General features: G+C 43.0%; 1 protein-coding gene across 6 annotated transcripts in view; it reads right to left on the minus strand.

The window, feature by feature from the left end:
• LOC133370262 (protein argonaute-1) overlaps nt 1–24,614 on the minus strand; it is a 77,306-nt gene that overhangs the window by 14,042 nt on the left and 38,650 nt on the right. For 3 of the 6 annotated variants that reach the window (XM_061596320.1, XM_061596324.1, XM_061596325.1), the window contains 10 exons: nt 22,861–22,997; nt 19,291–19,425; nt 18,234–18,368; nt 17,169–17,231; nt 15,014–15,101; nt 11,841–11,988; nt 9,480–9,599; nt 7,237–7,359; nt 4,320–4,453; nt 3,147–3,331 (listed from right to left, as the gene is read on the minus strand). In XM_061596320.1, the coding sequence (XP_061452304.1) occupies nt 3,147–3,331; nt 4,320–4,453; nt 7,237–7,359; nt 9,480–9,599; nt 11,841–11,988; nt 15,014–15,101; nt 17,169–17,231; nt 18,234–18,368; nt 19,291–19,425; nt 22,861–22,997 (1,268 nt within the window). The remainder of the gene's footprint in view (nt 1–3,146; nt 3,332–4,319; nt 4,454–7,236; nt 7,360–9,479; nt 9,600–11,840; nt 11,989–15,013; nt 15,102–17,168; nt 17,232–18,233; nt 18,369–19,290; nt 19,426–22,860; nt 22,998–24,614) is intronic. The other 3 variants (XM_061596321.1, XM_061596322.1, XM_061596323.1) reach the window with 3 other exon arrangements.

Below are 24,614 nucleotides of genomic sequence, written 5' to 3' on the forward strand. Positions count from 1 at the left end.
TACCTTTTTTGTTGTCCTCTTCTATTTCTATTCAATAACTATTGTAATAGTTCTTTGTCCCTACGTACTAGTCGCTGTATTGTTGCATTTAGGGTTCTGACTGTGTTTCTCTCTCCTTTTGCTTTCCTTCTTTCTTCAACCATTTGAAGAGTTTCTTCAGTCATCCATTGAGGTCTTTCTCTCCTTTTAACTAGAGGTATTGTCTTTTTGCATTCTTCCCTGATAATGTCTCTGACTTCAATCCATAGTTCTTCTGGTTCTCTGTCAACTAAGTTTAAAGTCTCAGATCTGTTCTTTATTTGATCTTTATATTCTTCTGAGATGTTTAAATTGTATTTTTGCATTATGATTGCTTTGTTGTTCTTCTTTAGCTTTACTCTGATTTTCAATATGACCAGTTCATGATCTGTATCGCAGTCTGCTCCTGGTCTTGTTTTTGCAGAAAGTATGGAACTTCTCCATCTTCTGCTACCAATTATATATGATTCCTATATTGACCATTTGGTGAAGTCTACGTGTACAGTTGTCTTTTCAGTTGCTCAAAACATGCGTTTATAAGAAACAAATTACTGGCTTCACAGAATTCCATAAGTCTTTCTCCTGCTTCATTTCTATTTCCTCAGCCCCATTTTCCCACAACTTCTACTTCTTCTCTGTTCCTTACTATTGCATTCCAGTCCCCCATGATTATCGGAATATCTTGTTTTGGTGTGTGATCAATTTCTTCCTGTACTTCTGCATAAAATCTGTCCAATTCCTCTTCTTCTGTGTTTGCCATTGGAGCATAGACTTGGATGATGTTTGTGCTAACAGGTTTCCCATTTAATCTCATTGATATCACTCGCTCAGACCTTGCGTTGTAGCTCCTAATTGCTTTTGTTACGTCACTTCTCACTATTAAAGCAACCCCATTTCTTCTTAATGTCTCATTTCCTGCATAAAATATTTTGTAGTTGCCTGATTGAAAATGTCACACTCCTGTCCATTTTAATTCACTCACCCCACATATTGTATGTTGATGTGTTCCATTTCTTGCTTGACAATTTCTAACTTTCCCTGGTTCATGCATCTCACATTCCATGTTCCTATTGTGTGTGTCGTACAACTCCGGACTCTCCTTTCGCATCTGTGCGCATCAGCCTCTGGGCTTCCATTCAGTTTTGAGACAATGGCATCATTAGTCACAGCGCTACTCGTACTTGTCCATTGTTCTTCCCCAGTAGCTCACTGAGTGCCATCTGACCTGGGGGTCTCATCTTCCAGAACTATCTTGTGTTGCATTTTAGATATTCTGTTCATAGGGTTTTCATAGTAAAAGGTATTCAGAGATGGTTTACCATTGCCTTCCTCTGAGTCTGGATGCATCTTAGTCTGATGTCTCAGCTTTGACAAGGTACCAAGGAAGAGGTACCAGAGATCATATTGCAAACATACGTTGGATAATGGAACGGACCAAGGAATTTCAGAAGAAAATCACCCTGTGCTTTATAGATTACAGCAAAGCCTTTGACTGTGTAGATCATGAAAAACTATGGAATGTTTTAAAAGAAATGGGGGTGCCACAGCATCTGATTGCCCTGATGCGCAACTTACACTCTGGACAAGAGGCTACTGTAAGGACAGAATATGGAGAAACTGACTGGTTCCCAATCGGAAAGAATGTGAGACAGAGGTGTACTTTATCACCCTATTTGTTTAATCTATATGCAGAACATATCATACGGAAAGCGGGATTGGACCATGATGGAGGTGTGAAAATTGGAGAAATATCAATAATTTAAGATATGCAGGTGATACCATACTACTAGCCAGTAGTGATTTGAAACAGATGCTGATGAAAGTTAAAGAGGAAAGCACAAAAGCAGGAATACAGCTGAACATCAAGAAGATTAAAGTAATGACAACAGAAGATTTATGTAACTTTAAAGTTGACAACGAGGACATTGAACTTGTCACGGATTATCAATACCTTGGCACAGTCATTAACCAAAATGGAGACAATAGTCAAGAAATTAGAAGGCTAGAATAGGGAGCACAGCTATGAGAGAACTAGAAAAGGTCCTCAAATGCAAAGATCTATCACTGAACAAATGTCAGGATCATTCGAACCATAGTATTCCTGATATCTATCTATGGATGTGAAAGTTGGACAGTGAAAAAAGTGCGTAAGAGAAAAATAAACTCAATTGAAATGTGGTGTTGGAGGAGAGCTTTGTGCATACCATGGACCGTGAACAAGACAAAAATTGGGTGTTAGAACAGATTAAACCAGAACTATCATTAGAAGCTAAAATGATGAAAGTGAGGTTATCATACATTGGACACATAATCGAAAACATGATTCACTAGAAAAGACAATAATGCTGGGGAAAACAGAAGGGAGTAGAATAAAAGGCCAAAAAAGAGATGGATTGATTCCATAAAGGAAGCCACAGACCTGAACTTACAAGATCTGAACAGGGTGGTTTACAACAGATGCTACTGGAGGTTGCTGATTCATAGGGTTGCCATAAGTCGTGATCGACTTGAAGGCACACAACAACAATTCTCAAACAATGTCACTGGCTCCCAGTCCAGTCCCAGGCTCAGTTTAAAGTGCTGGTGCTTATGTATACTGTTTGAGACCCAGATACCTGATGGGTTATCTTCTCTCATACTCACCTGCCCATGCACCAAGACATTCATGTGAAGTACATCTCCAGATGCCCCACTAAAGTAAGGCAGGCAACGACAGGAACCATGGAGCATGCCTTGCTTGTGAAATTCCCACTGGAGGAAGGCTCTCCTGGCTCCTACTTTATTGTCATCCAAATATCAGGCAGAAGTAGGTTTCTGCTTTTACTGAAGGCCATTTATTTATTTACTTACTGGTGTTGCACTGTTATTCTTGTGCTCATTTTGATGGGATTTTGTTTGTTTGGCTCAAGAAATGCCAACTGGCATTGAAGGTGCAGGGTAATTTTTTAGAAATACAGAAATGTAGCATGTCAAGGAAAAGGGTTTAAACCTAGTTGTCTCCCTGTTGCATTGTTACATGCAAAGACACAGATTATTCCTTTTTTAATATTTGAAAGTGGTGGATTAATAATGGTTCAATGGACCCTCTACCCTCTTCCCAGCAACGCCCTTCCTTCCTGTTGACGTACCATAAACTGGTGTCTTCCCTGGCAGGATGACTATGATGAGCTGGAGCCCTGAGTAGGTGTTCTTAAGGTGACGGAACATGGGCTCCACGCTGTCCGCACCTTGTGCATATTTACAGAAACAGGGCTGGCCCTGGATTGGCATCCCCGCATCCTTGGAGATTTTGCGCAGCTGGTCTGTGAAGTTCCTAAGGCAGTGGATAAAGAACACTGGGTTCAATAGGAGGGTGCACAAGGAGCTTCTCACAACTGCTTCTCACTCTACCAAGCAGTGCTTAAGCAGCCCAACTTAGAAGTACAGCACACAACGGGGACGGGGAACCATCAGCCCCAGTCAGCATGGCCAAATGGTGGAAGCTGTAGCTGTAGAAACATCTGGAGTGCCACAGTTTCCCCATCATTGGCACATAAATGGTCCAGGGGCTTGCAAATCCATCTCACAGGGTTGCTACTAGCCTTTGAGCCCACAGGAAGCAGAGGCGGCAGGGATGGCGAACCTGTGGCCCTCCAAATGAAGTTCAACTACAACTCCCATCCTCCCTGACCACTGGCTATGCTGGCTGGGGTTATGGGAGTTGGGACTCCAACATCTAAGGTGGCATTCAATGCAAGTCCTATTCAGAGTAGACCTACTGAAGTTAACAACCGTGACTAATTTAGGTTCATTCTGAGTCTACTCTGAGTAGGACCGAGTTGAATACAACTCCTACAGGGGAACCTGAGGCATGAAGGGACCATCTCCCAGAAATCACTCATAGGCCCAGACGGGACTGCTGACCATGTAACACCCAAGGAACAAGGCTCCAGTTCCTACAACCGCTGAGGAGCTGCTGCAGGCTTCTTCAACACTAGCCCTCCAGGGTCATCCCTAAACTGATGGAAAAAATGCTGCACACCTTTTGAAGGATGTGGATCACTAGGAGGCCATTACACTGCTGCTCGAATATGTGAACTGGCTCCCTATTAGGAACATATGAAGCTGCCTTACACCATTGGTCCATCTAGCCCTATATTATCTATACTAGCTAGCAGGTCCTCTCTCAAAGTCTTTTGAACTCTACCTGGAGATGCCAGGGATTGAACCTGGTACCTGCTGCATGCAAAGCATGTAATCAACCACTAAGCTATGGCTCTTTGACAGCCTGGTTTGGTTCCTTAAAAACACCACTCACTTACTTCAGAACTTCTTCCCTGCATTGCTTCTGAGGGGCAAAACAAGCGATGGCCCAGACTTTGATCTCAATTCCATTGTAGAACTGCTTCCCCCTCATGTCCCACACCCCCTGGTTGGGTGTGGCAATGGCACGGTTCTGTAGGACAAGAAAATCGTTTGTCTTCCAAAATAAGCATTTGTCAGCATCATGCAGAGTGTTGTTTTATTTATTTTGAGTAGAGATATGTTTGTAGTTCTTTCCATATTTTAGAATTGACTCTGTATTTGATTTTACTTATGTCTTTATATATACTTTTGCAGATTGCTCTCCACAAAGGATTATGTCAACACCCGAAACGCGTTGGGATGCAATAAAAATTCCTCATTTTTCATTCTCTGCTGTCTGCTGTTTTGGCACCTTGAGGGTCTCCACCTCTCTTTGGCTGGAGCATCATGGGGTGCCTCCCTCTTTGCTTTTTTGCTTCCAAAATAAGCCACATCTACCCAGGGTACCTTTGAAAATTATTTCAGAGTTTTACCCTACTTTTACACACAGGTAACCATTTTAAAGCCTGGCTAGTGGGGTTTATCTGGTGTCAGTTTACAAGATTAGTTGTTCTATTAAAAATATTCCAATATGTAAAATATAAATACAGGTGGGCCCCGCTTTATGGCGCTTCGCCTTTTGGCATTCCGCTAATGCGGCGACTTTCAATTAGGGAAAGTCCCTGCTTTAAGGCGCTTGTTCCACTTTTACGGCGGTTCTTGCTCATCACGCGCCATTTTGCATCATTTTCACATGACGTGCACCATTATCATCAATGGGTTCCACTTTTCGGCGGCAGTCTGGAACAGAACCTGCCGTATAAGCGGGGCCCATCTGTACTCACATTCTGCCGGAGCCCTTACTATATTGTTTTAGATGGCTGCTAAAATCTTTTTTGTTTGCTTGCTTGAGCAAATCCTACCCAGACACGTGATTTGGTTACCTAAATTTGTTTTAAAACTTTTACTGGTTTTATCTTTCTTTTTAATGATGATGGTTTAGGTATATTCGTTTTTACTTGGTTTACGGATTTTAGCTTGTTGTATTTACAATTTTATTTGTACACTGCTTGAAGATCTCTTTGATCAAGAGGCTTATAAATAATCTAAATAAGTAAATAAATAAAATCCCAACTTTTAGCCCCTCATAAAACCAACCAACACACACATGCACACCGGCAGCTCACAAACATCAGTTAACACAATATACAATCAATAAAGCAATTCAAACAAAGAATTAAAAACAAAAATCAGCAGCTAAAGATTGCAAAAGGGAAGAGATGCTGAACCTAAGCTGAAACAGAGAAGTTCCAACAGCGTGCTGAAAACCCAATTAAGAGGGAGCCAGCAACGGCAGCTGGGGAAGGGAGGCCTACAACCATGACACCAGGTTGAGGTTTACCTACTAAGAAACAGGTTGAATTTTTTCAGGGTGGGGTTCGGTAATCAGGGAGCAGCCTGACTTTATTTTCTGCAAGTTTTATTTAGGGACCTCCTCATCTGGTTCTTGCACAAAGCAAGACTAGACATAGGAGCAGGTCTAAGCCAAAAGGATGCAGTGTGTTAACCTAGGCCCCATCCTTACCTTACATTTAAAGCACTCTTATACCACTTGAAACAGTCATGGCTTCCCCCAAGGAATGCTTGGAACTGTAGTTTGTTAAGGGTGCTGGCTGAGAAGTGTTAGGAGACCCCTATTCCCCTCACAGTTCCCGGCTAACTGAACAACTCTGCTGAGGAGCCGAAACAGGACCCAAGAGATTCCAGAAGAAAAAGAAGGGAAAGCTGTACTAAATTCAGAGAGTTTGAGTGGCTTGAGGCCTTGCTACCTCTTTACCTGAAGGACCCCCAAGTTCTGGTTCATGGGGGATGGCACCTGCCACACCAGTCATTAATTTATTTAAAATGTTATGTCCCTCCTATCTGCCTAACAACCACCTTACCACCACCCACAAGGAAAAGGCCTGTGAGTGGGGTTGGGCCTGTGCAACATGAAGGATGGTCTTCACTCATACCAGCCTGCCCATACTTTTAAAGGTCAACAACAGAGGCCCTTCCCATGTGCCCCCTTCTAATAGTAGTTAGATCAGCAGGCACTAGAGAGACAGCCAGTGGTAATAGCTATGAGGACTAGAAACTTAGGGTTTTATTCAGCTAAATCCTACTCAGAGCAAACCTGTTGAAATTAATGAACCTAAGTTAGCATGTCCATTAACTTCCGTGGGTCTACTTTAAATAGGACTAGCATTAAATACCACTCTTATCTCCCCTCCTGTTTCCCCCCGTTTCTTCCTTATTTCCCCTTTCTTCTTTCTTTAATGAATTTGCAATTAAAAAACAAAAATAAAGTAAATAAAATAAATTAGCAGATGAGAGTCTCCAAATGCCAATTTCTGCAGAACAGTTTTGTTGTTTTGGGCCTACCCAGGATCTATGAGCCCTTCAAAACTGGATGTTATTTGTGGGTATATTCCACAACATGCCATTGACCCAGCAATAGTTCACCAGTGGCAGATTTATACTGGACCGTCCACACATTATTCTGTTTTATTACTTGTTCTGTGATGCTTCCCCAATGTTATCACACTACTGTTGCATGGAGGGGCACTCTTGTGCTATAGGGCAACACATAAAAAGTCACAGGATATCAGCAGGAAGCGACAAGACAGGCATTAACTGGAAATGAAGCTGTATGTCCGCCCCTGAAACTTCTGTAGGCGCAAGTAGTACTGAAAATAGGATTGTATATATTGCCCTAGTACCATCATGAGAGCAGATCATGAATGCACAATAAAAAGGGTGTCTGGAGGCGCTTTAAGACTAGCATCACAAACCACATAACCGGCACCCACAAGGAAAAGGAAGAGCACCCACAAGAGGCTCTTTCATGCTTACCCGTCCTCCATACTGCAAAATTGGGGCTGGCAGGACACGCCCGGTCACTTCAGTCATGTCATCCTTCACCTTTATACCAAACTCCTGAATGTACGGGTCCAAGTTGTAACTGGCATTCTTCATCTGAAAGGCAAGGAGGGTTATGTTTTATTGGGCACTTCAGTTTCTGCACCAAATTTCACCTTAGTAAATGGACTGCCTTCAAGTCGATTCCGACTTATGGCGACCCTATGAACAGGGTTTTCATGGTAAGCAGTATTCAGAGATGGTTTACCATTGCCTTCCTGTGAGGTTGAGAGACAGTGACTGGCCCAAGGTCACCCAGTGAGCTTCATGGCTGTGTGGGGATTCGAACCCTGGACTCCCAGGTTGTAGTCCAACACTCTAACCGCTACGGCACACTGGCTCTCAAAAATTTCACCTTAGTTGTCTTCTATTTTATGTGTTTTTTTTAAAAATTGCCTTTTTGCCAGTCTTTCTGCTTTTGTCCTTTTCTTTTCATTTTAAGGGATTTTATTGTAAATGGTATTTTGTATTTTATTAACTATATCAGGGGCAGTGAGCTAGATATTTAGCTTCCCCGACCCCCCCCCCAATGGGTCAACTCTTACATTAGGCAACTACTTCAAAGGGGCTTGCTCTCATCTACAGAGTTCAACAAGTTGCCAAAAATAACAACAGAAACAACACCGTAATACTTATGTTTTATGCTGGGTTTACGGTGATCTTTGGGCTGGTACAGGTGTTTTTGTATTGTTTGTTTTTTGTTTAGACTGTATTTGTATTTTATTGATTTTAAATGTATGAACCACCCATCTGGCATGGTTAATTGGGCGGTATATTGAAGTCAAATATAAATAACACAAGTTAAAATGTATTGATTTACATTTTAAATTTAAAGCATTCAAAGCACATCAAATAATCTGTTGCTGGACTTCCATAAAGTATTATTCATTGCTTTTTGCAACAAAAACAATGTTTTTTATAAATGTTATTTAAACACGACTTCCAATCCACCTTGGAAGGATTTCTATCCTCAAAGGCAGGATATAAATAACTGCAATAAAGCTTAGACAATATCTGTGTTTTATTGACAATTTTATTATTACACATGCCACTTAAGAGTTTTCTGATTAACTGATCTATAAATATTTCTAAATTTATACAGTTATGCGCTCTATGTGGGGCTACCCTTGAAGTTGGTCAGGAAGCTGCAGCTAGTGCAAAATGCAGTGGCGAGACTGCTCACTGGGGCACGGTACTGCCAACATGTCTCAGCTACTGAAAGAATTGCACTGGCTACCTATTAGCTACTGGGCTAAGTTCAAGGTTCTAGTTTTGGTGTACAAAGTCCTATACAGCTGAGGACCAGGATACCCGAAACACCATCTTATCCCTTATATACCCAGTCTGCATCTCTGTTGAAATTGCTTTCTTATATGTTTTTAAACCTTTTCTTTTTTTAGCAAGAACATGTTAAAGACGTTTTGTTTTAATATATTTTAAAGTCTGTTTTTATGATGTTTTAAAGTGTTTTTAGTGCTTTTGTTTGCTGCCCTGGGCTTCTACTGGGATGAAGGCGGGATATAAATCAAATAATAAATAAACAAACTAAATATTACCTCTATATGGGAGGCTGAAACAGGGAAAGAATGGCTTGTGTGAGACCACTTAGAAAGTACATGGTCAGAATGTGATTTGAAGCAGAGAATCCCCTGAGTTGCTGCTCACTCTTGCAGAGCAATCAAAACCTCAGCTAGGCGGCAGCAGAGCATGACACAACAGTGTAGTCACCTCTGCTGCCCTGTCACTCCTGCTGGTTGGGGAAGAAGACAGGAAGGAGAGAAAAGGCTGGTTTGGGTTATGCTGGCCTGGAACTAGCCTGGTGCTGTCAAGTGAAAACTGTGATCAGGATACAGTGAATCCCAGGCCAGCTCAGCCACTCCATGTTTCAGGGCTTTATGCAGGCTACTGCCAGGGGGAAGAACAGGGAGCTGCATGCCAATGGCGTGATGCTAGCATCACAGGAAGACCTCTGCCCCATCCAACACTCCTCCCCCCCCCAAGCACAGCAGATTGGGGGTTGAATCACACCCTTTGCCGCTAAGTTACAATCGCTCTCAATTTCTCAGTAGGGGTTCACAAACTCTCAACCCCAAGTTACCAGCCCAAAGAACAGAAAGCTCATAAGCACCCACACCCCATCCCTGCTTCTCTCCTGTAAAAGAGGAAGAGGCACATACCAGCCGGCTAATCTCCTCTTGCCTATCTGGAGCAGACCTCGCTGTTGCTTTGATCATGGTAGAGGTCTGATTGTCCGTTAGTTTTTTGATGCACCGCTGGCCAGCCACAATGTTACACACCTGCCAAACGTGGGCGACAGAAATCCAGGCATTTATTTTTAAAATGTATTACTATCCTGCCCTGTGGCTCCATAACAGGTCCTCCAGGTGGATCACAACATTGAAAGCACAAAAATAACACACATTTAACATACCTAAAACCCAGATCAATAATGACAGTAGCAGCATATAAGAACGTCTATGACAAACAGCAGCAGCATCCTGTTTTCTGGATCAGCCTGACCCAAACGCCTGGTGAAACAAGGAATCCTCAGTACTCCAGGACTGTTGCGCCTTCTTCAGAAGGAAGTTCTACAAAGCTGGCACCACTACAGACAAGGCCCTGCTTCTTGTGGCAGCCAGCTTAACCTCTGATGGTAGAGGAACACAAAGCAGGATCTTTCCAGGGGATTGCAATGTACAAGGAGATTCATGTGGCATATACATTAGGGGAAAACATGTACTTTACCTGCCTACAGCTATGGAAAGACTTTCAAAGAGAGCCAAAAAGTGTGAGCTTCGCTGCTGGGAGTTCCATGTTAATATTAAGCCATGTTTGCAAACAAAGCTACGGTTTACCATGAACAAGCAGTGTACTGATGCCTGTCACTAGATAGCACCCGCTTCACTCCTCCCTTTCCAGAGCCAGGAAACAAAGCCATGCAGAAGGTTACCATCTCATGCAAACCAGCGTTCATGGGTTTCTTCTCCCAAATAAACAATAAGTGGTAAGCTAAGAACAAATCTAGGCTTCTAGTAGTTTAGAGAGAAATCACAAGCACTGGTTCACACACAATGCTAAACCAGCCACTCTGTGGTTTCTGTTTCCTACTCCTGGAAAAGGATCGGCAAAGCAGGCATGATTCAGCAGCATGCACCAGCATGCTACTTGTTCCACAGTAAACTGTAATTTGTCTCAAATTATAACTTTTCAGTAGATGTGAACCAGGCCACTGTAACTGAGCATTAAGGAAGCTTTGTGTTCCAATTTGCCATGTCCCTACTAGTCATTGTGAAGTACTATCAACCACTGATTTGAGCTGGGCAGGGTTTGTGCTGGGCACTCCCCATGGAAAGATAGAAAGGAGCAAGGGACATTATGTTGTAGCCAATGTAGTGCTATGTTAAAAGCCACTTAGCGGTATATTTGTTCTTCTGGCAAAACATTTTGCACCAGAGGAATGTTGTTGTGCAAGAGAATGCAGAAGCAGCTCACTGGTAACTTGGTTGCACAACAGACTGGACAACCTGTTGCCTAATGAGTTTCCACTAGCACAACTGTTGCAAGGGATCCTACTGTTGTGCAACATTAGAACTCACCTGTCCGCTAACGCAAGAGCCCTTGTCCTAGTGGACAGAGAAGACACAGCCTGTTGGGTTGAAATTGTTTGCAAAGTGGGCTTGAAAAGGCGAAGTGAATGGGTTGGATTAGGTCTCCAATGGAAGACATGACTGCAGACATTCTTACGAAGGCGTTGAGCAAAGTCAACCACTGCAAGCTGCGAGACAAGATGAACCTCATGGGCTGAACCAAACACTCTTTGAGAAGAGGTGTTGGAAGTAGGGCAAGAGCTTGGATATTTGCAAAGAAAAGCAGGAAGGGATTTTAAAGATGCTTCCTTGCTTTGCCCTCTCTAGAACTCCCTTTCCCTTGTTATGTCTTTCCTTTTTAGTCTCTAACATGAGGGTTGGGCCTGTGTCTCATTTCTGATTGACTGAAGTTGCTTTGGAAGACAATATTTGTCTGAAATGCAGGATAAAAACCCAGCACACTTTTGTTAGCGCCAGGATATATATTTGTGACACAGAACTTCACCCCCTCTCATTCCGTTGTGCATGCCCCACACCCTTCCCAAATCTGCTATACAGACTTGTGGGAACCTACAGAACAGATCTAGGTTGTGTGGGGTGGGGGGAAGGAGAGGGGAGAAAGTTCCTTTGCACAAAGGTAACTCCTTGTGCTAACGGAACAAGTGACTTACTGCTACATTGGATGCAAGTCAATACACTTTAGAAGGTGTGCCAGGCTACTATGAGCCTATGGGATAGATTGGGCTTTATGTTTAAAGCAAGCACTCACGATTGGCTGAAGAACTACCTAGGCTGCCCACACAGTGGGAGGAGGGAGAGAGAAATTGCAGCTTGAGCTGGTGGGGGCCAAAGCACAAAAAGTTTCAAAAGGAGAAGGACACTTCTATAAGGGCAATGCCTTGCGGTATTCCCAAGCCATCTCCCCATCGCATTCTGAGAATGAGCTGTCACCTCCAGAGGCAGGTATGTGTGCTTCTGCTCTTGGCCGACTTGAAGACACGGCAAGTGAGGGTACTTCAGCTGGAGGTTGTATTTCTGCTTGAAGTATTGTGCTACCGTGCACTCCACTGTCTGACCGCTCTCCAGCTGCAAGGGGAACCTACGCAGAAGAAAACCGCAGCTGCTTAGAGAGCCTGTACACAGCTAGGAAGAGACTGAGCCCCCTCCCCCCGACAGGTGGATTTTGTGGGTGTATTGTACAACATGCACTAGCAGTGAATTTATATTGGACCATCCACATGTCATTCCACTTTATTAGTTGTTCTGCTATGCTTCCCCGTTATTGTCTGGAGGGGCACTCTTGAGCTACAGCGCAACGAAAGGAGGACTCCCACCTCACTGGGTTGAGGTCAGAGCTTGGAAGATTACTTTTAAAAACTAATAAATTACAGTTACATGGCCCAAAAAAGCAGTAATTACTGTTACAATTACAATTGCTCTGAAAGTAACTGATTACTTTACTTTTCCTCCAAAGTAATCACTACAATTACATTTCAGTTACTTTTTTAAAAAAATGCCTGCAAGGTGCTGGCCTTGGCTGCTGCACATCTAAGTAACCTAAAACAACATTAAAAATAAACACACAGATATAGAGGTAGTAGAATAATTATTTTTATTCATAAGATAGCAATGGTGGTGGGGAGGGATCCCCTGAGATGCAAAAAAGTTAAAATACTGCAAACGCAGCACAGTAGCCAGAGAGGGTGGTGGAGGCCACTTTGTGTGCCAAGTGCAAACACAGTATTCACACACACACACACACGCGTTGTCATCTTTCACCTCCACGGTTCTTTATCTCCATTCTGCTGCTGCCTCCTTCTCCTCCTTTATCTATGTTCTTGACCTCTGGATCCTTTTTCCCTCCACTCCATTCTTCACCACTACTATCTGTTTTTAAAATAATTGTTTTCTCCACTCCACCCGTCTCACTCTCCACCTCCTTCCTCGTCGCCTCCTACCCATCCACAGAGCATGAGGAAAGAGCGACACTGCACAGAAGACCAGTTTGAGGAACATGATTTTCATCTACAAATCAGAGGAGCAGAAGACTTCCCCTGCTCCCTCCCAAGTAATGCCCAAAAGTAATTCTGGAAAAGTTACAATTACTCCACAAAAGTAGTAAAATTACTCCTAGTTCTATTACAATCAAAATGTAAAGGAATTACCCACTCGTTACTCAAAAAAGTAATGAATTACAAGTAATTCGTTGCTTGTAACCAGTTACTTCCAAGCTCTGGTTGAGGTACACAATGAAATAAGTAAGATTGCAGAACAGACAGTCCAGCTGGTATCGGAATTAGTGTTGTTAAATCTATTCATAAATGAAAATACTGGATTGCGAAGTAAAAAATCACTGAGTTTTATGTTAGCAGCTCCCTGTCAGGTTATAGTGGGATGTTGGAAAGATCTAGTGGGGGTGTCAATAGACTGATGGTATGGAAAAATATGAGAGACAGCATTGTTAGAAAAGTTAACTCAGAAACTGAAATTGAGCAAAGGGTTAAAAAAGAAAGACACATTCATGAAGTGTTGCCAACCATTTATTCTCTTCACATCACATGCTGTTCACATCACATCACTCTTTATGTAATTGTGGAGATCATGATTACCTTGTGTATAAATTGTGAAATGAGTGAGAACAAGAAGGATAATGAATGATGAAGTGCAAAATATAAGGGTATGGATAAATATGGATATGGAGCAGTGTGAGGTGGGGACAGATGTCATGTATGGGGTGTATAAAACAAAAGAAAACCAATAAAGTATATTAAGACAACAACAAAAAGCAAGACAAAAAAAGCCCCAGAACATTTGTGTTATGGAAAGTTACAGGATTTCAGCAGGAAGCTACAGAACATGCAACTGATTGGAAGCAAAGCAGTGTGGCTGTCACAAAGCTTGCAGGGAATAGAGACAGCATGCCTCTGAATACCAGCTGCTGGGAACTTCAGATGGGAGGAAGTGCTACTGAGCTCCAGTTATGCTTGTGTGGGCTTCCCATGGGCATCTGGTAGACCACTGTGATCACAGGATGCTGGTCTAGATGACCCTTTTGCCTGATCCACCACGCCCTTACGTTTTTATCATACAGAGTTGGAGAGAATAATCTTGCCTTGAGCACAGTACAGTAGGCTAGCACCATAGGAAGATGCATTATACCAAATCAGACCACTGGTCCATCTTGATCAGTATTGTCTACACTGACTGGCAGCATCTCTCCAGGGTTTTGGGCAGGAGCTTTTCCTAGCCCTACCTGAAGATGCCAGGGATTGAGCCTGGAACTTTCTGCATGCAGAGCAGATGCTCTGCCACCGTGCTACGGCCCTTCCCATGAGTTTTCCTCACATTAACAGTTGAAAGAAGTCACCTAACAGCACAACATTCTTCTCCCAAGTGTATGTGCTTGAGTCAGCAACAGAAAAGTTGCAGAAGCAACTGTGCACTATACCACCAGCCCCTCCTGTTGAGTTCCCACGGCCTCCGTCATCATCAGGCTATCAGTGCTCTCTCCTATTCTCCTTCCTAAATGCTACCCAAGAGATGCTAAATGTCACTGTTATGTAAATTTGTATAAATGAGCAGAGATCGTCAACGGTCTGAGATGCGTGCATGCCACTGTGTGTGTTTACCTAAATGGCAGTCTTTTACCCTGCATTGAGATCACTGAGACTTAAGACTTAGTAAAATAAGAAAAGCTACTTTGTTTATAGAAATGCATAGTAGATAGGAAAGGTATACCTAGTTCTAGCTAACTAAGTTGGAGGTGCAGTGCCCAGACGTGGCTCAGGAGAGAGAGCAAAGACAAAGATGTCTCCTCTCTTTCGGACAGTCGAAGAACAGAAGAACAAAGGGCAGAAGGAGGAGGGGCAGATAAGCTTCCCTAAGCATATCAGTTGACAAGGAAGTTAGTCAAAGCATAACACAGGTAAAGGTAGGTAAGCCTAGCCAGCTGGAGGACCCGAACTCTATCTTCCTTCTGGAACACAAACAAAAGAACCCAAACAGGAATTGCTCTTGCCCCACTTCCAACAGTCACAAGGTAACATAGTCCCTCTCCCCGAAACACACATACACACCACAAGAGTCTCTCCTCACTCCCACCCTCCCACAGCTGGCTGCCTTACGTTTGGTGGCTAGCCGGCCGTCGGGTAACATTGCACACACGGTATTTCCTCTTCATCTGCCCACAGTGAGTTACCTCCACTTTCAAACCTATCGAAAGAAAAAGGCATCTGAAGTCAACGAATGAATTAGTCAACACATATACCCATTAGTGTACATAATAAGATAGAATTATCAAATATCTCTTAACAGATAGGAAAACATGGTTAGAATTATCTTCACTGCTCTCAACAGGAATTGAGCTATAGTTTCGGTAACGACCTTGTTTGTATTGGAAGGAAAACATAGTATTTGTCTGTTTATTATTAAATTTATATCCCACCCTTCCTCGCAGAAGGAGCCCAGATGATCTTCTAGGATTATAAAGTTGTTACGTGATCAATCAACTCTTTCTTGAGAGATTGATACAAAAGTTACAATCTAATATAAGGCGCTGCTCACTGTTTCAACTGCACGTGCAAACACTTAAGAGTTGCACTCTGCTCAAGCTATTCCCCGCTGCCTAATTTATTTTAATTCTTATTAAATTACAGTTTATACGGTTCCCAACCAAAAACAGTAACACAGAGAACATTTATTTATGTATTCATTTATTTAATATCTCACCCTTCCGCCAAAAAGCCTTACTGCTGGATCAAGCCAAAGATCCATCTCAGTTCAGCATTGTGTTCTCACAATGGCCAACAAGATGTCTGCCTACGAGGAACCCGCAACCAGGACATGATCACAGTAGCGTTATCCCCACTTGCGATTCCCAGCAAGTGTTATTCAGAGGCATACTCCCTCCGACAGAGAAGGGAGAACACTGCTATCATCACTAGTAGCCTCTGGTGTAGCCTTTCCCAACCAGTGTGCCTCCAGATGTTGTTGGACCACAACTCCCATCAGCCTCAGCCAGCATTGCCAATGGTCAGGAAAGATGGGAATTGTGGTCCAACGACATCTGGAGGCACACTGGTTGGGAAAGGCTGCTCTAGTGGCCTTATTCTCCATGAATTTGTCTAACCCTCTTTTAAAGCTGTCTAAGGTGGTGGCCATCCCTACATCTCATGGTAGCAAACTGCAAAGCTTATCTAATTTGACCCTCTTGTACTATTTTTAGGTTATTTGAAAGACTCAAGAGAGAATTGGAATAATCTTTTTTTAAAGCTTGCTGATGAAAACGGCAGGGTGGGTACAACGCCAAAGAAAGCCCTGCCAAAAATGATCAACATTGATCATTGGTTAATTTGGAAAATCCTATCATCAAAGGCAGGTATCATCAAAGGCAGGGAGGAGGCACTACAGCAGTTGTGGGGAATCTTTGGCCCTCCAGATGTTGCTGAACTACAGCTCCCCTCAGCCCCAGCAAGCATGGACAGTGGCCAGGGGTGATGGGAGTTGTATTTCAGCAACCTGGATGTCTAAAGGTTCCTCACACCTGCACTAGAGGTATGTGCTGGTAACCTCCAGGCTGGATTACTGTAATGCGCTCTATGTAGGGCTGCCCTTGAGGTTGGTCCGGAAACTGCAGCTGGTGCAAAATGTGGCAGTGCAACTGCTCACTGGGTCAGGATAGGGCCAATATGTTCCCCTACTGCTGAAAGAACTGCACTGGCTGCCCATTAGCTCCCAGGCCAAGTTCAAGGTGCTGGTTTTGGTGTACAAAGCCCTAGGTAGCTTGAGACCAGGATGCCTGAAAGATCATCTTACCCCTTATATGCCCAGTCGATCACTGCGCTCTGCAGGTGAGGGCCTCCTGCAGATACCATCTTATCAGGAGGTTAGTTCTGCTCAACATAGGAAACGGACCTTTAGTGTGGCGGCACCTACCCTGTGGAATTCCCTCCCTTTGAATATTAGGCAGGCGCCATCTCTACTATCTTTTCGGCGCCTTTTGAAGACATTCCTCTTTCAACAAGCCTTTTAAGTTGAGACCTATCCCAGTCTGTGTCTGTGTCAGAATTGTTTAATATGTTTTTAATAATGTTTTTAACCCTTTTTTAAAGTTGTTTTTTATTTATTTATTTATTGGATTTATTAGACGCCCATCTGGCAGGTTGTCCCGCCACTCTGGGTGACGTACAATAAAAATATCTAATACACTCAATATAAAAACATATACACAGAAATTAAAATCACAACTAATAACTGCAAAACCTGTGAAACCTAACCCACCTCGACAGCCTGGTTGAAGAACCAGGTCTTCAAGGCCCGGCGAAAGCACATCAAGGAGGGTGCCTGGCGGAGGTCAATTGGTAAAGAATTCCATAAGGTGGGGACCACAACTGAGAAGGCTCTCACCCTAGTCCTCACCAGTCTAGCTGCTTTAACTGGTGGGATATAGAGTAGGCCTTTCATGGTCAATCTTGTTACATGGCATCCCTGGTGATATTGAAGGTGTTCCTTTAGGTAGACTGGGCTGGCATCATAAAGGGTCTTAAAAGTTAAAGTCAATATCTTGAATTTGGCCCGGGCGATCACCGGTAACCAGTGCAACTCCTTGAGCACTGGAGTGATATGACCTCGGCGGCGGCTGCCTTTAATCAGATGGGCCGCCACATTCTGCACCAGTTGCAGCTTTCGGACCGTTTTCAAGGGTAGACCCATATATAGTGCATTACAATAATAAGCAAGAAGAAACCAAAGCATGTACCACCGAAGGGAGCCAATGGCTGGGGAGGTAGGAGTGTATCCTTCGTATCAGATGGAGTTGATACAGCGCTGCCCGACTTACGGCAGAAACCTGCACCTCCATAGATAGCTGAGAGTCAAGAATGACTCCCAGACTATGGACCTGGTCTTTCAGGGACAGATGTACCCCGTTGAGCACCAGATCGGTGATCCCCAGTCTTCCCTTGTCTCCCACCAGCAGAACCTCAGTTTTGTCAGGATTCAGCTTAAGCTTATTCCTGCCCATCCAATCACTCACCGACTCCAGGCACTTGGATAGAATTTCTATCGCCACCAGCGGTGAGGATTTAAATGAGAGATAAATCTGCGTATCGTCCACATATTGATGGCATTGCAGGCCGGATCTCCTAATGATATCTCCCAGCGGCTTTATATAGATGTTGATTAACATCGGGGAGAGGGTAGAACCCTGCGGCACCCCACAAGTGAGAGGATCAGAAGCCTCTTCTCCCAACGCCACTCTCTGGTATCTCCCAGAGAGGAAGGAACAGAACTACCATAGTACGATGCCTCCTATACCTAACCTCTCTAGGCGATCTAAAAGGATACCGTGGTCAACGGTGTCAAAGGCCGCTGAGAGATCAAGGAGAACCAGGAGAGTATATTCACCTCTGTCCAGCGCCCTTCTCATATCGTCCACCAGGGCAACCAAAGCTGTTTCTGTCCCATGTCTGGGTCTGAAACCTGATTGAAATGGGTCAAAATGGGTTTTTTTAAAAATGTTTTTAATGCTGTCTTGTTTTAATGTATTTTAAGATTTGTTTTTATGATGTTTTAAAGTGTTTTGGTGCTTTGTTTGCCGCCCTGGGCTCCTGCTGGGAGGAAGGGCGGGATACAAATAAAATAAATAAAATAAATAATAATAATAATAAATAATATACTCAGTCAATCACTGCACTCTGCAGGTGAGGGCCTCCTGCAGATACCATCTCATCAGGAGGTCTATTCCACACAACATAGGAAGCAGACCTTTAGTGGTGATGGCATCTACCCTCTGGAATTCATTCACTCCCTTTAAATATTAGATAGGCACTATCTCTGTTTTTCGGCACCTACTGAAGACCTTCCTCTTTCAACAAGCCTTTTAAGTAGAGGCCTTATCCCAGTCTATGCCTGTGTTGGAAATGCTTTTCAATATTGTTTTAAAGATTTTTTTTTAAAAAAGATGTATGTAAGATGTTTAGTTTTTAGATGTTTTTAGAGTTTTGCTTCTTGTTTGCTTCCCTGGGCTCCTTCTTGGAGGAAGGTCAGGATAGAAATTTACTAAACATCATCATCATTAACAACAATAATGTTATGTAGAGAAGATAGAATCTGTGGCATGCAAAGTGGGAAGAACAGAGAGGCTGGTGTAAATCCTGACTTTCAGGGCAAAAGCCAAGGAACTGCAGATAATAATTCAAGCTTGGATAGATAGATTGAGGAAGCACAGAATGAAAGGCAGAGATGGGGCATCTCATCCTTTCTACTATAGCCTCTAAAATACTGTCCCCCTAATTTTGCCTTTTCCTTTGCTTATTTTTCCTTCCTATCTTCTTTCCTTTGTGGCCTGGGAAGAAAACTAGTTGCCAACTTTGGGCCTCTGAGAGTCTCTGTCCTCTTTTACCTTTGATCTCCTTGGTGAAGCGAACTCTCTGCGAATCAGTCAGGGGCTTCGGTTGCTCATCAATGTTCCGGATGTCCAGCACCTCACACATGAACTCAATCACTGGCTGGGCCTTGTAGAATGCCGTTGCTGATACTGTTAAGGGGTTAACAGATAATAGTTATGGTCAGCCAAGACAAGACAAGCACAAGCCCCACTGTAATTTCTCACCCCTCTTTCTCTAGGGGTGACTCAAGACCAGCCTTCACCAACCTGGTGCCCTCCAGATGATTTGGAGTACAACTACCATCAGCCCCAGCCAGCACATGGCTTGTGCACTTTAGGCTTCTGCATTTAATGTGAATTCAAATGCTCTGTCACTCGAGCACAACAAATCCACTTTTTAAAAAAAGCCACAGGGAAATGCACAGCAAGCATGGAATAAACAAATGACTAACGGGAAGACATGTAAACGCTCCATAGGTAAAGCAGGATGAATGCAAAACGAATGCTTGTGGTCATATAACTGTCCCAAAAACAAATCAGATGAAATGCCCAATAAAGACCATACAGTCTAACCACCACACAAGCCTTGGGCAAGGAAATCAGGACGAATGCTGAACACACAGTCTGAATGAGCCCTAGATCCTCGTCGTTTAACAGAATGGGCAGGGTACACATCTATCCTTCCACTACAGCACATCTACGACTTACGTAACCAAAAATCCTGCAACCTTGCAGACTGAATTTTTGCTAGCTATTTATCTCAGAGTTTGCATGTTGCCTTTCAGGAGAAACCCTCCCAAGGCAAGTCACATCAGAATCAAACATAAAAAACCACTAGTACCAAGTTCATCATGAACATAATACAAAGCACAGTCAGAATTAAAAACTAAAAAACATTAAAACAGAAGGAGTGAACACACATTACAGAGCACCACGTATATTAATTACACCAAAGACTTCTGAGGAAGCTTAGCAGTCATGGAATAAGAGGAGAGGTCCTCTTGTGGATAAGCAATTGGTTAAGAAGCAGAAAGCAGAGAGTAGGAATAAATGGACAGTTCTCCCAATGGAGGGCTGTAGAAAGTGGAGTCCCTCAAGGATCGGTATTGGGACCTGTACTTTTCAACTTGTTCATTAATGACCTAGAGTTAGAAGTGACCAGTGAAGTGGCCAAGTTTGCTGATGATACTGAATTGTTCAGGGTTGTTAAAACAAAAAGGGATTGCGAAGAGCTCCAAAAAGACCTCTCCAAACTGAGTGAATGGGCGGAAAAATGGCAAATGCAATTCAATATAAACAAGTGTAAAATTATGCATATTGGAGCAAAACATCTTAATTTCACATATACGCTCATGGGGTCTGAACTGGCGGTGACCGACCAGGAGAGAGACCTCGGGGTTGTAGTGGACAGCACGATGAAAATGTCAACCCAGTGTACGGCAGCTGTGAAAAAGGCAAATTCCATGCTAGGGGTAATTAGGAAAGGAATTGAAAATAAAACAGCTGATATCATAATGCCGTTGTATAAATCTATGGTGCGGTCGCATTTGGAATACTGTGTACAGTTCTGGTCGCCTCATCTCAAAAAGGATATTCTAGAGTTGGAAAAGGTTCAGAAGAGGGCAACCAGAATGATCAAGGGGATGGAACAACTCCACTATGAGGAAAGGGTGCAGCATTTGGGGCTTTTTGGTTTAGAGAAAAGGCGGGTCAGAGGAGACATGATAGAAGTGTATAAAATTATGCATGGCATTGAGAAAGTGGATGGAGAAAAGTTTTTCTCCCTCTCTCATAATACTAGAACTCGTGGACATTCAAAGAAGCTGAATGTTGGAAGATTCAGGACAGACAAAAGGAAGTACTTCTTTACTCAGCGCATAAACTATGGAATTTGCTCCCACAAGGTGCAGTAATGGCCACCAGCTTGGATGGCTTTAAAAGAAGATTAGACAAATTCATGGAGGACAGGGCTATCAATGGCTACTAGCCATGATGGCTGTGCTCTGCCACCCTAGTCAGAGGCAGCATGCTTCTGAAAACCAGTTGCCGGAAGCCTCAGGAGGGGAGAGTGTTCTTGCACTCGGGTCCTGCTTGCGGGCTTCCCCCAGGCACCTGGTTGGCCACTGTGAGAACAGGATGCTGGACTAGATGGGCCACTGGCCTGATCCAGCGGGCTCTTCTTATGTTCTAATGTTTAACCCCCTGTACCACTACGATATAGCTAGCTGCATGCAATGAAGTTTCTCCTTGTAGACCAGAAATAGCCAGCTCCCATCATCCCTGATCATAGGTCTTGCTGGCTAGGACTGATGGAAGTTGTAGTCTACAATATCTGGAGGATACAATGGTGGCTATTCCTTTTCTAGACAGCAATTAAAAATATACAAGAACCTCCATTGCAAAAAAGACTGGCAATCCCTGGATTAGGAGTGATCCAGAATGGGATTTAGGTTGCATCTGCCCACCCCATCATAAATCTCTGCTTTAGCAAGTGGGAGCTTTTCAGTCCAAAACATTAAAAGCACATCTCCTCGGCAGCAAATTCCATAAAGCCCAATGGGACTCATTTCCCAGCATCTGCACATAGGGTTGCAACCTGAGACACGATAAATTATATGTCTGAGTAACTAACATCATTATATCTCCTTAGCTCTTGTGATATGAGTATCAAAATTCATAAATCTGCAACAAGAAACACTAAATTCATCAGCCAGTTTAGGATACACAAATCAATTCAATCTGCATGATTTCTCCAATTATGCACAATTTATTCTGCCTCCCATGGTGTGAAAGGTCACGGAGCCAAAACTTCACTTGCACCTCTGAAAACCTTATTCAGACATCCTTCCAGTATCTGAGATTTCAGAAGGTTTGCCCACATGCTTTTAATCATAGGTTCCAGAATTTGCTTTTTAAAAACAACACAACAATGATGAAGAAATCTCAGTTCTAGGGCCAACACAACTTTTTGTGGCTTTTCTGTAATCTCATGGAATTGTGGCACAAACAGCCCTGGTGATCTGTCAAAGTAAAGACATCCTGATCTGAAGCACTCTAGAACAGGGTTGTGGAATCTAATGCCCTCCAGTTATTGCTGGACTCCAACTCCCATCAGCTGCAGCTAGGATGACTAATAGTCAGGGATGATGGGAGTCATAGTTGTGTAATATATGGAGGGCCACAAGTTCCCCATCACAAGATCTAGAAACAAGATTTTTAAACAGATTTTTAAAGCAACACCACACTTGCAGAGAACCAGATAAGTTTATTTATATTTACTGAAAACATTTCCACTCTGCCTTTCAAGAGGCTGCTTAGTGAGACTCTAACCATGTATGCTGGTAGAAAGCTGCTGTAAACTGTGAAAACAAACACCATAATGGAAGCTGAAATTTGACCGGGGTCTTAAGCTCTACTGAACCTATCACAACAGTTAATCCAGATCTCTGGGGAATAGGTTCCTGCAGAACACAGAGGTATAGTCAACAATCCTTTTTCAGCCACAGACCCCCGGTTGGGTTTGAGTATTCTGAATGTTTCACAATGATATATATCAGAGTTACATTTCTGCAAGCAATAAGTTACCATCAATATTCAGCATCATCTTCCACATAGCAGGCCTGACAGACTGGTGGAAGCCAAACCAGACCTCCCGGCCACCTCCCAGTGGGTGATAGTATCCTTCAGGGGGAGAAAAGAAAGAACGGCCCACTGGCGTGTACCTGGGGAGGCCAAAGAAAATGAGGATCATTAGTCCAAGTGACACCCATGCAGAACAGCAAAAATTCAGTGAGGCACAAAAGAACTTCCCCAGGCTTCAAACTTCCCTCCTAACAGTTCTGCCACAAGTTGTTGCCTCCATATCTAGGCACTATTTATTTCAGGTAGGTGGACTTCAACATTGCAAATTAGGGGATTGCCTTATTACATACACGCCAATTCAATCACTTTGATCTGCAGAACTGGCACTTCTGCAAGTGCCACAGAATTCCATTCTTTATTTGTAAGAACTCATTCCTTTCATATGGCAGCCCCTGTCCTTCAAGAACTCCCTACCTCATTAGGCAGGTTCCATCTCTGTACTCTTTTAGATGCCTGCTGAAAACATATTATGATTTATTAATTTGTTGCTTGATATCCAAAGGTCCCGAAGTGACTTACACAATGTCAAAACAGAAACAAAACACACTATAACAATGTAACAATATACAACAACAAAACAATAACAACAGCACTGCCACACAGGAAGGTTTGGCAGCATATTAAAACAAAATATCATCTCAATCTATCAAATGTCTGGGAGAAAAGGCACATCTTTACCTGGCGCCAAAAAGATGTCAATGAAGGTGCCAGGCAGACCTCACTAGGGAGCATGTTCCACAGATAAGGAGTCACACCTGAAAAGGCTCTCTCTGCTGTCATCACCCTCCGAGCCTCCCTCAAAGGGGGGACCTGGAGAAGTGCTTCAGAGGAAGATCTAAGGGTCTGGGTGGGTTTCTGTTTCAGCAGGCCTATCTACACTCAAGATTTCATTACACTTCTTGTACTCAATTGTTTTTAAATATTTTTAACAGTTTTTTAAATATGTTTTTATTTTATCTTTAATTGTACTTTTTACCACAGATGTGTTTGCCGCCCTGAGCTCCTTTGGAAGGAAGGGAGAGATATAAATTCAATTTGTTCTTGTTATGTGCCTCCAAGTTGACTACAACTTATGGCGACCTTATGAATGAGCGACCTCCAAAAGCATCTGTCATGAACCACCCTGTTCAGATCTTGTAAGTTCAGGCCTGCGGCTTCCTTTATGGAATCAATCCATCTCTTGTTTGGCCTTCCTCTTTTTCTACTCCCTTCTGTTTTTCCCAGCATTATTATATTTTCTAATGAATCATGTCTTGTTGTTTTGTAGAACCCTGTGGTGTACCAGCTCGAGCCAAGTGCAAAGCAGTGGCTTAGAAAGCCGGGGTGGGGGACATGCAATCAGTTTACTAACGTCATCCGGGTTTGGATGTGAAGCATTTGGATACTGTTACTTGACCTATTTGTGAGAAGTATGATCACTTAAATTTTGATGAACTTTAAATGAGCTGCTAATAATTCTTGCTCTTAGTGTTTTGTCGTAGTGATATAGTTTTATTATGTATTGTTGCTATAGCACTGTGTTTTTACTTTGCTTTGAGCACAGATGTATTTGTGGAAAATGTTTATTATTTTTATGATGTACGCTGCTTAGACATTTTAAAAACATGTAAGTGGTTTATAAAAGCTTTTAATAAACCAACGTATAAAACAGTGCTTTTGTTGAGGGGTGGGGGAGTAAAAAATGAGGTGCCGGTACT

Source organism: Rhineura floridana, chromosome 15 (genome assembly GCF_030035675.1).
Source record: "Rhineura floridana isolate rRhiFlo1 chromosome 15, rRhiFlo1.hap2, whole genome shotgun sequence".
NCBI lineage: Eukaryota > Metazoa > Chordata > Lepidosauria > Squamata > Rhineuridae > Rhineura > Rhineura floridana.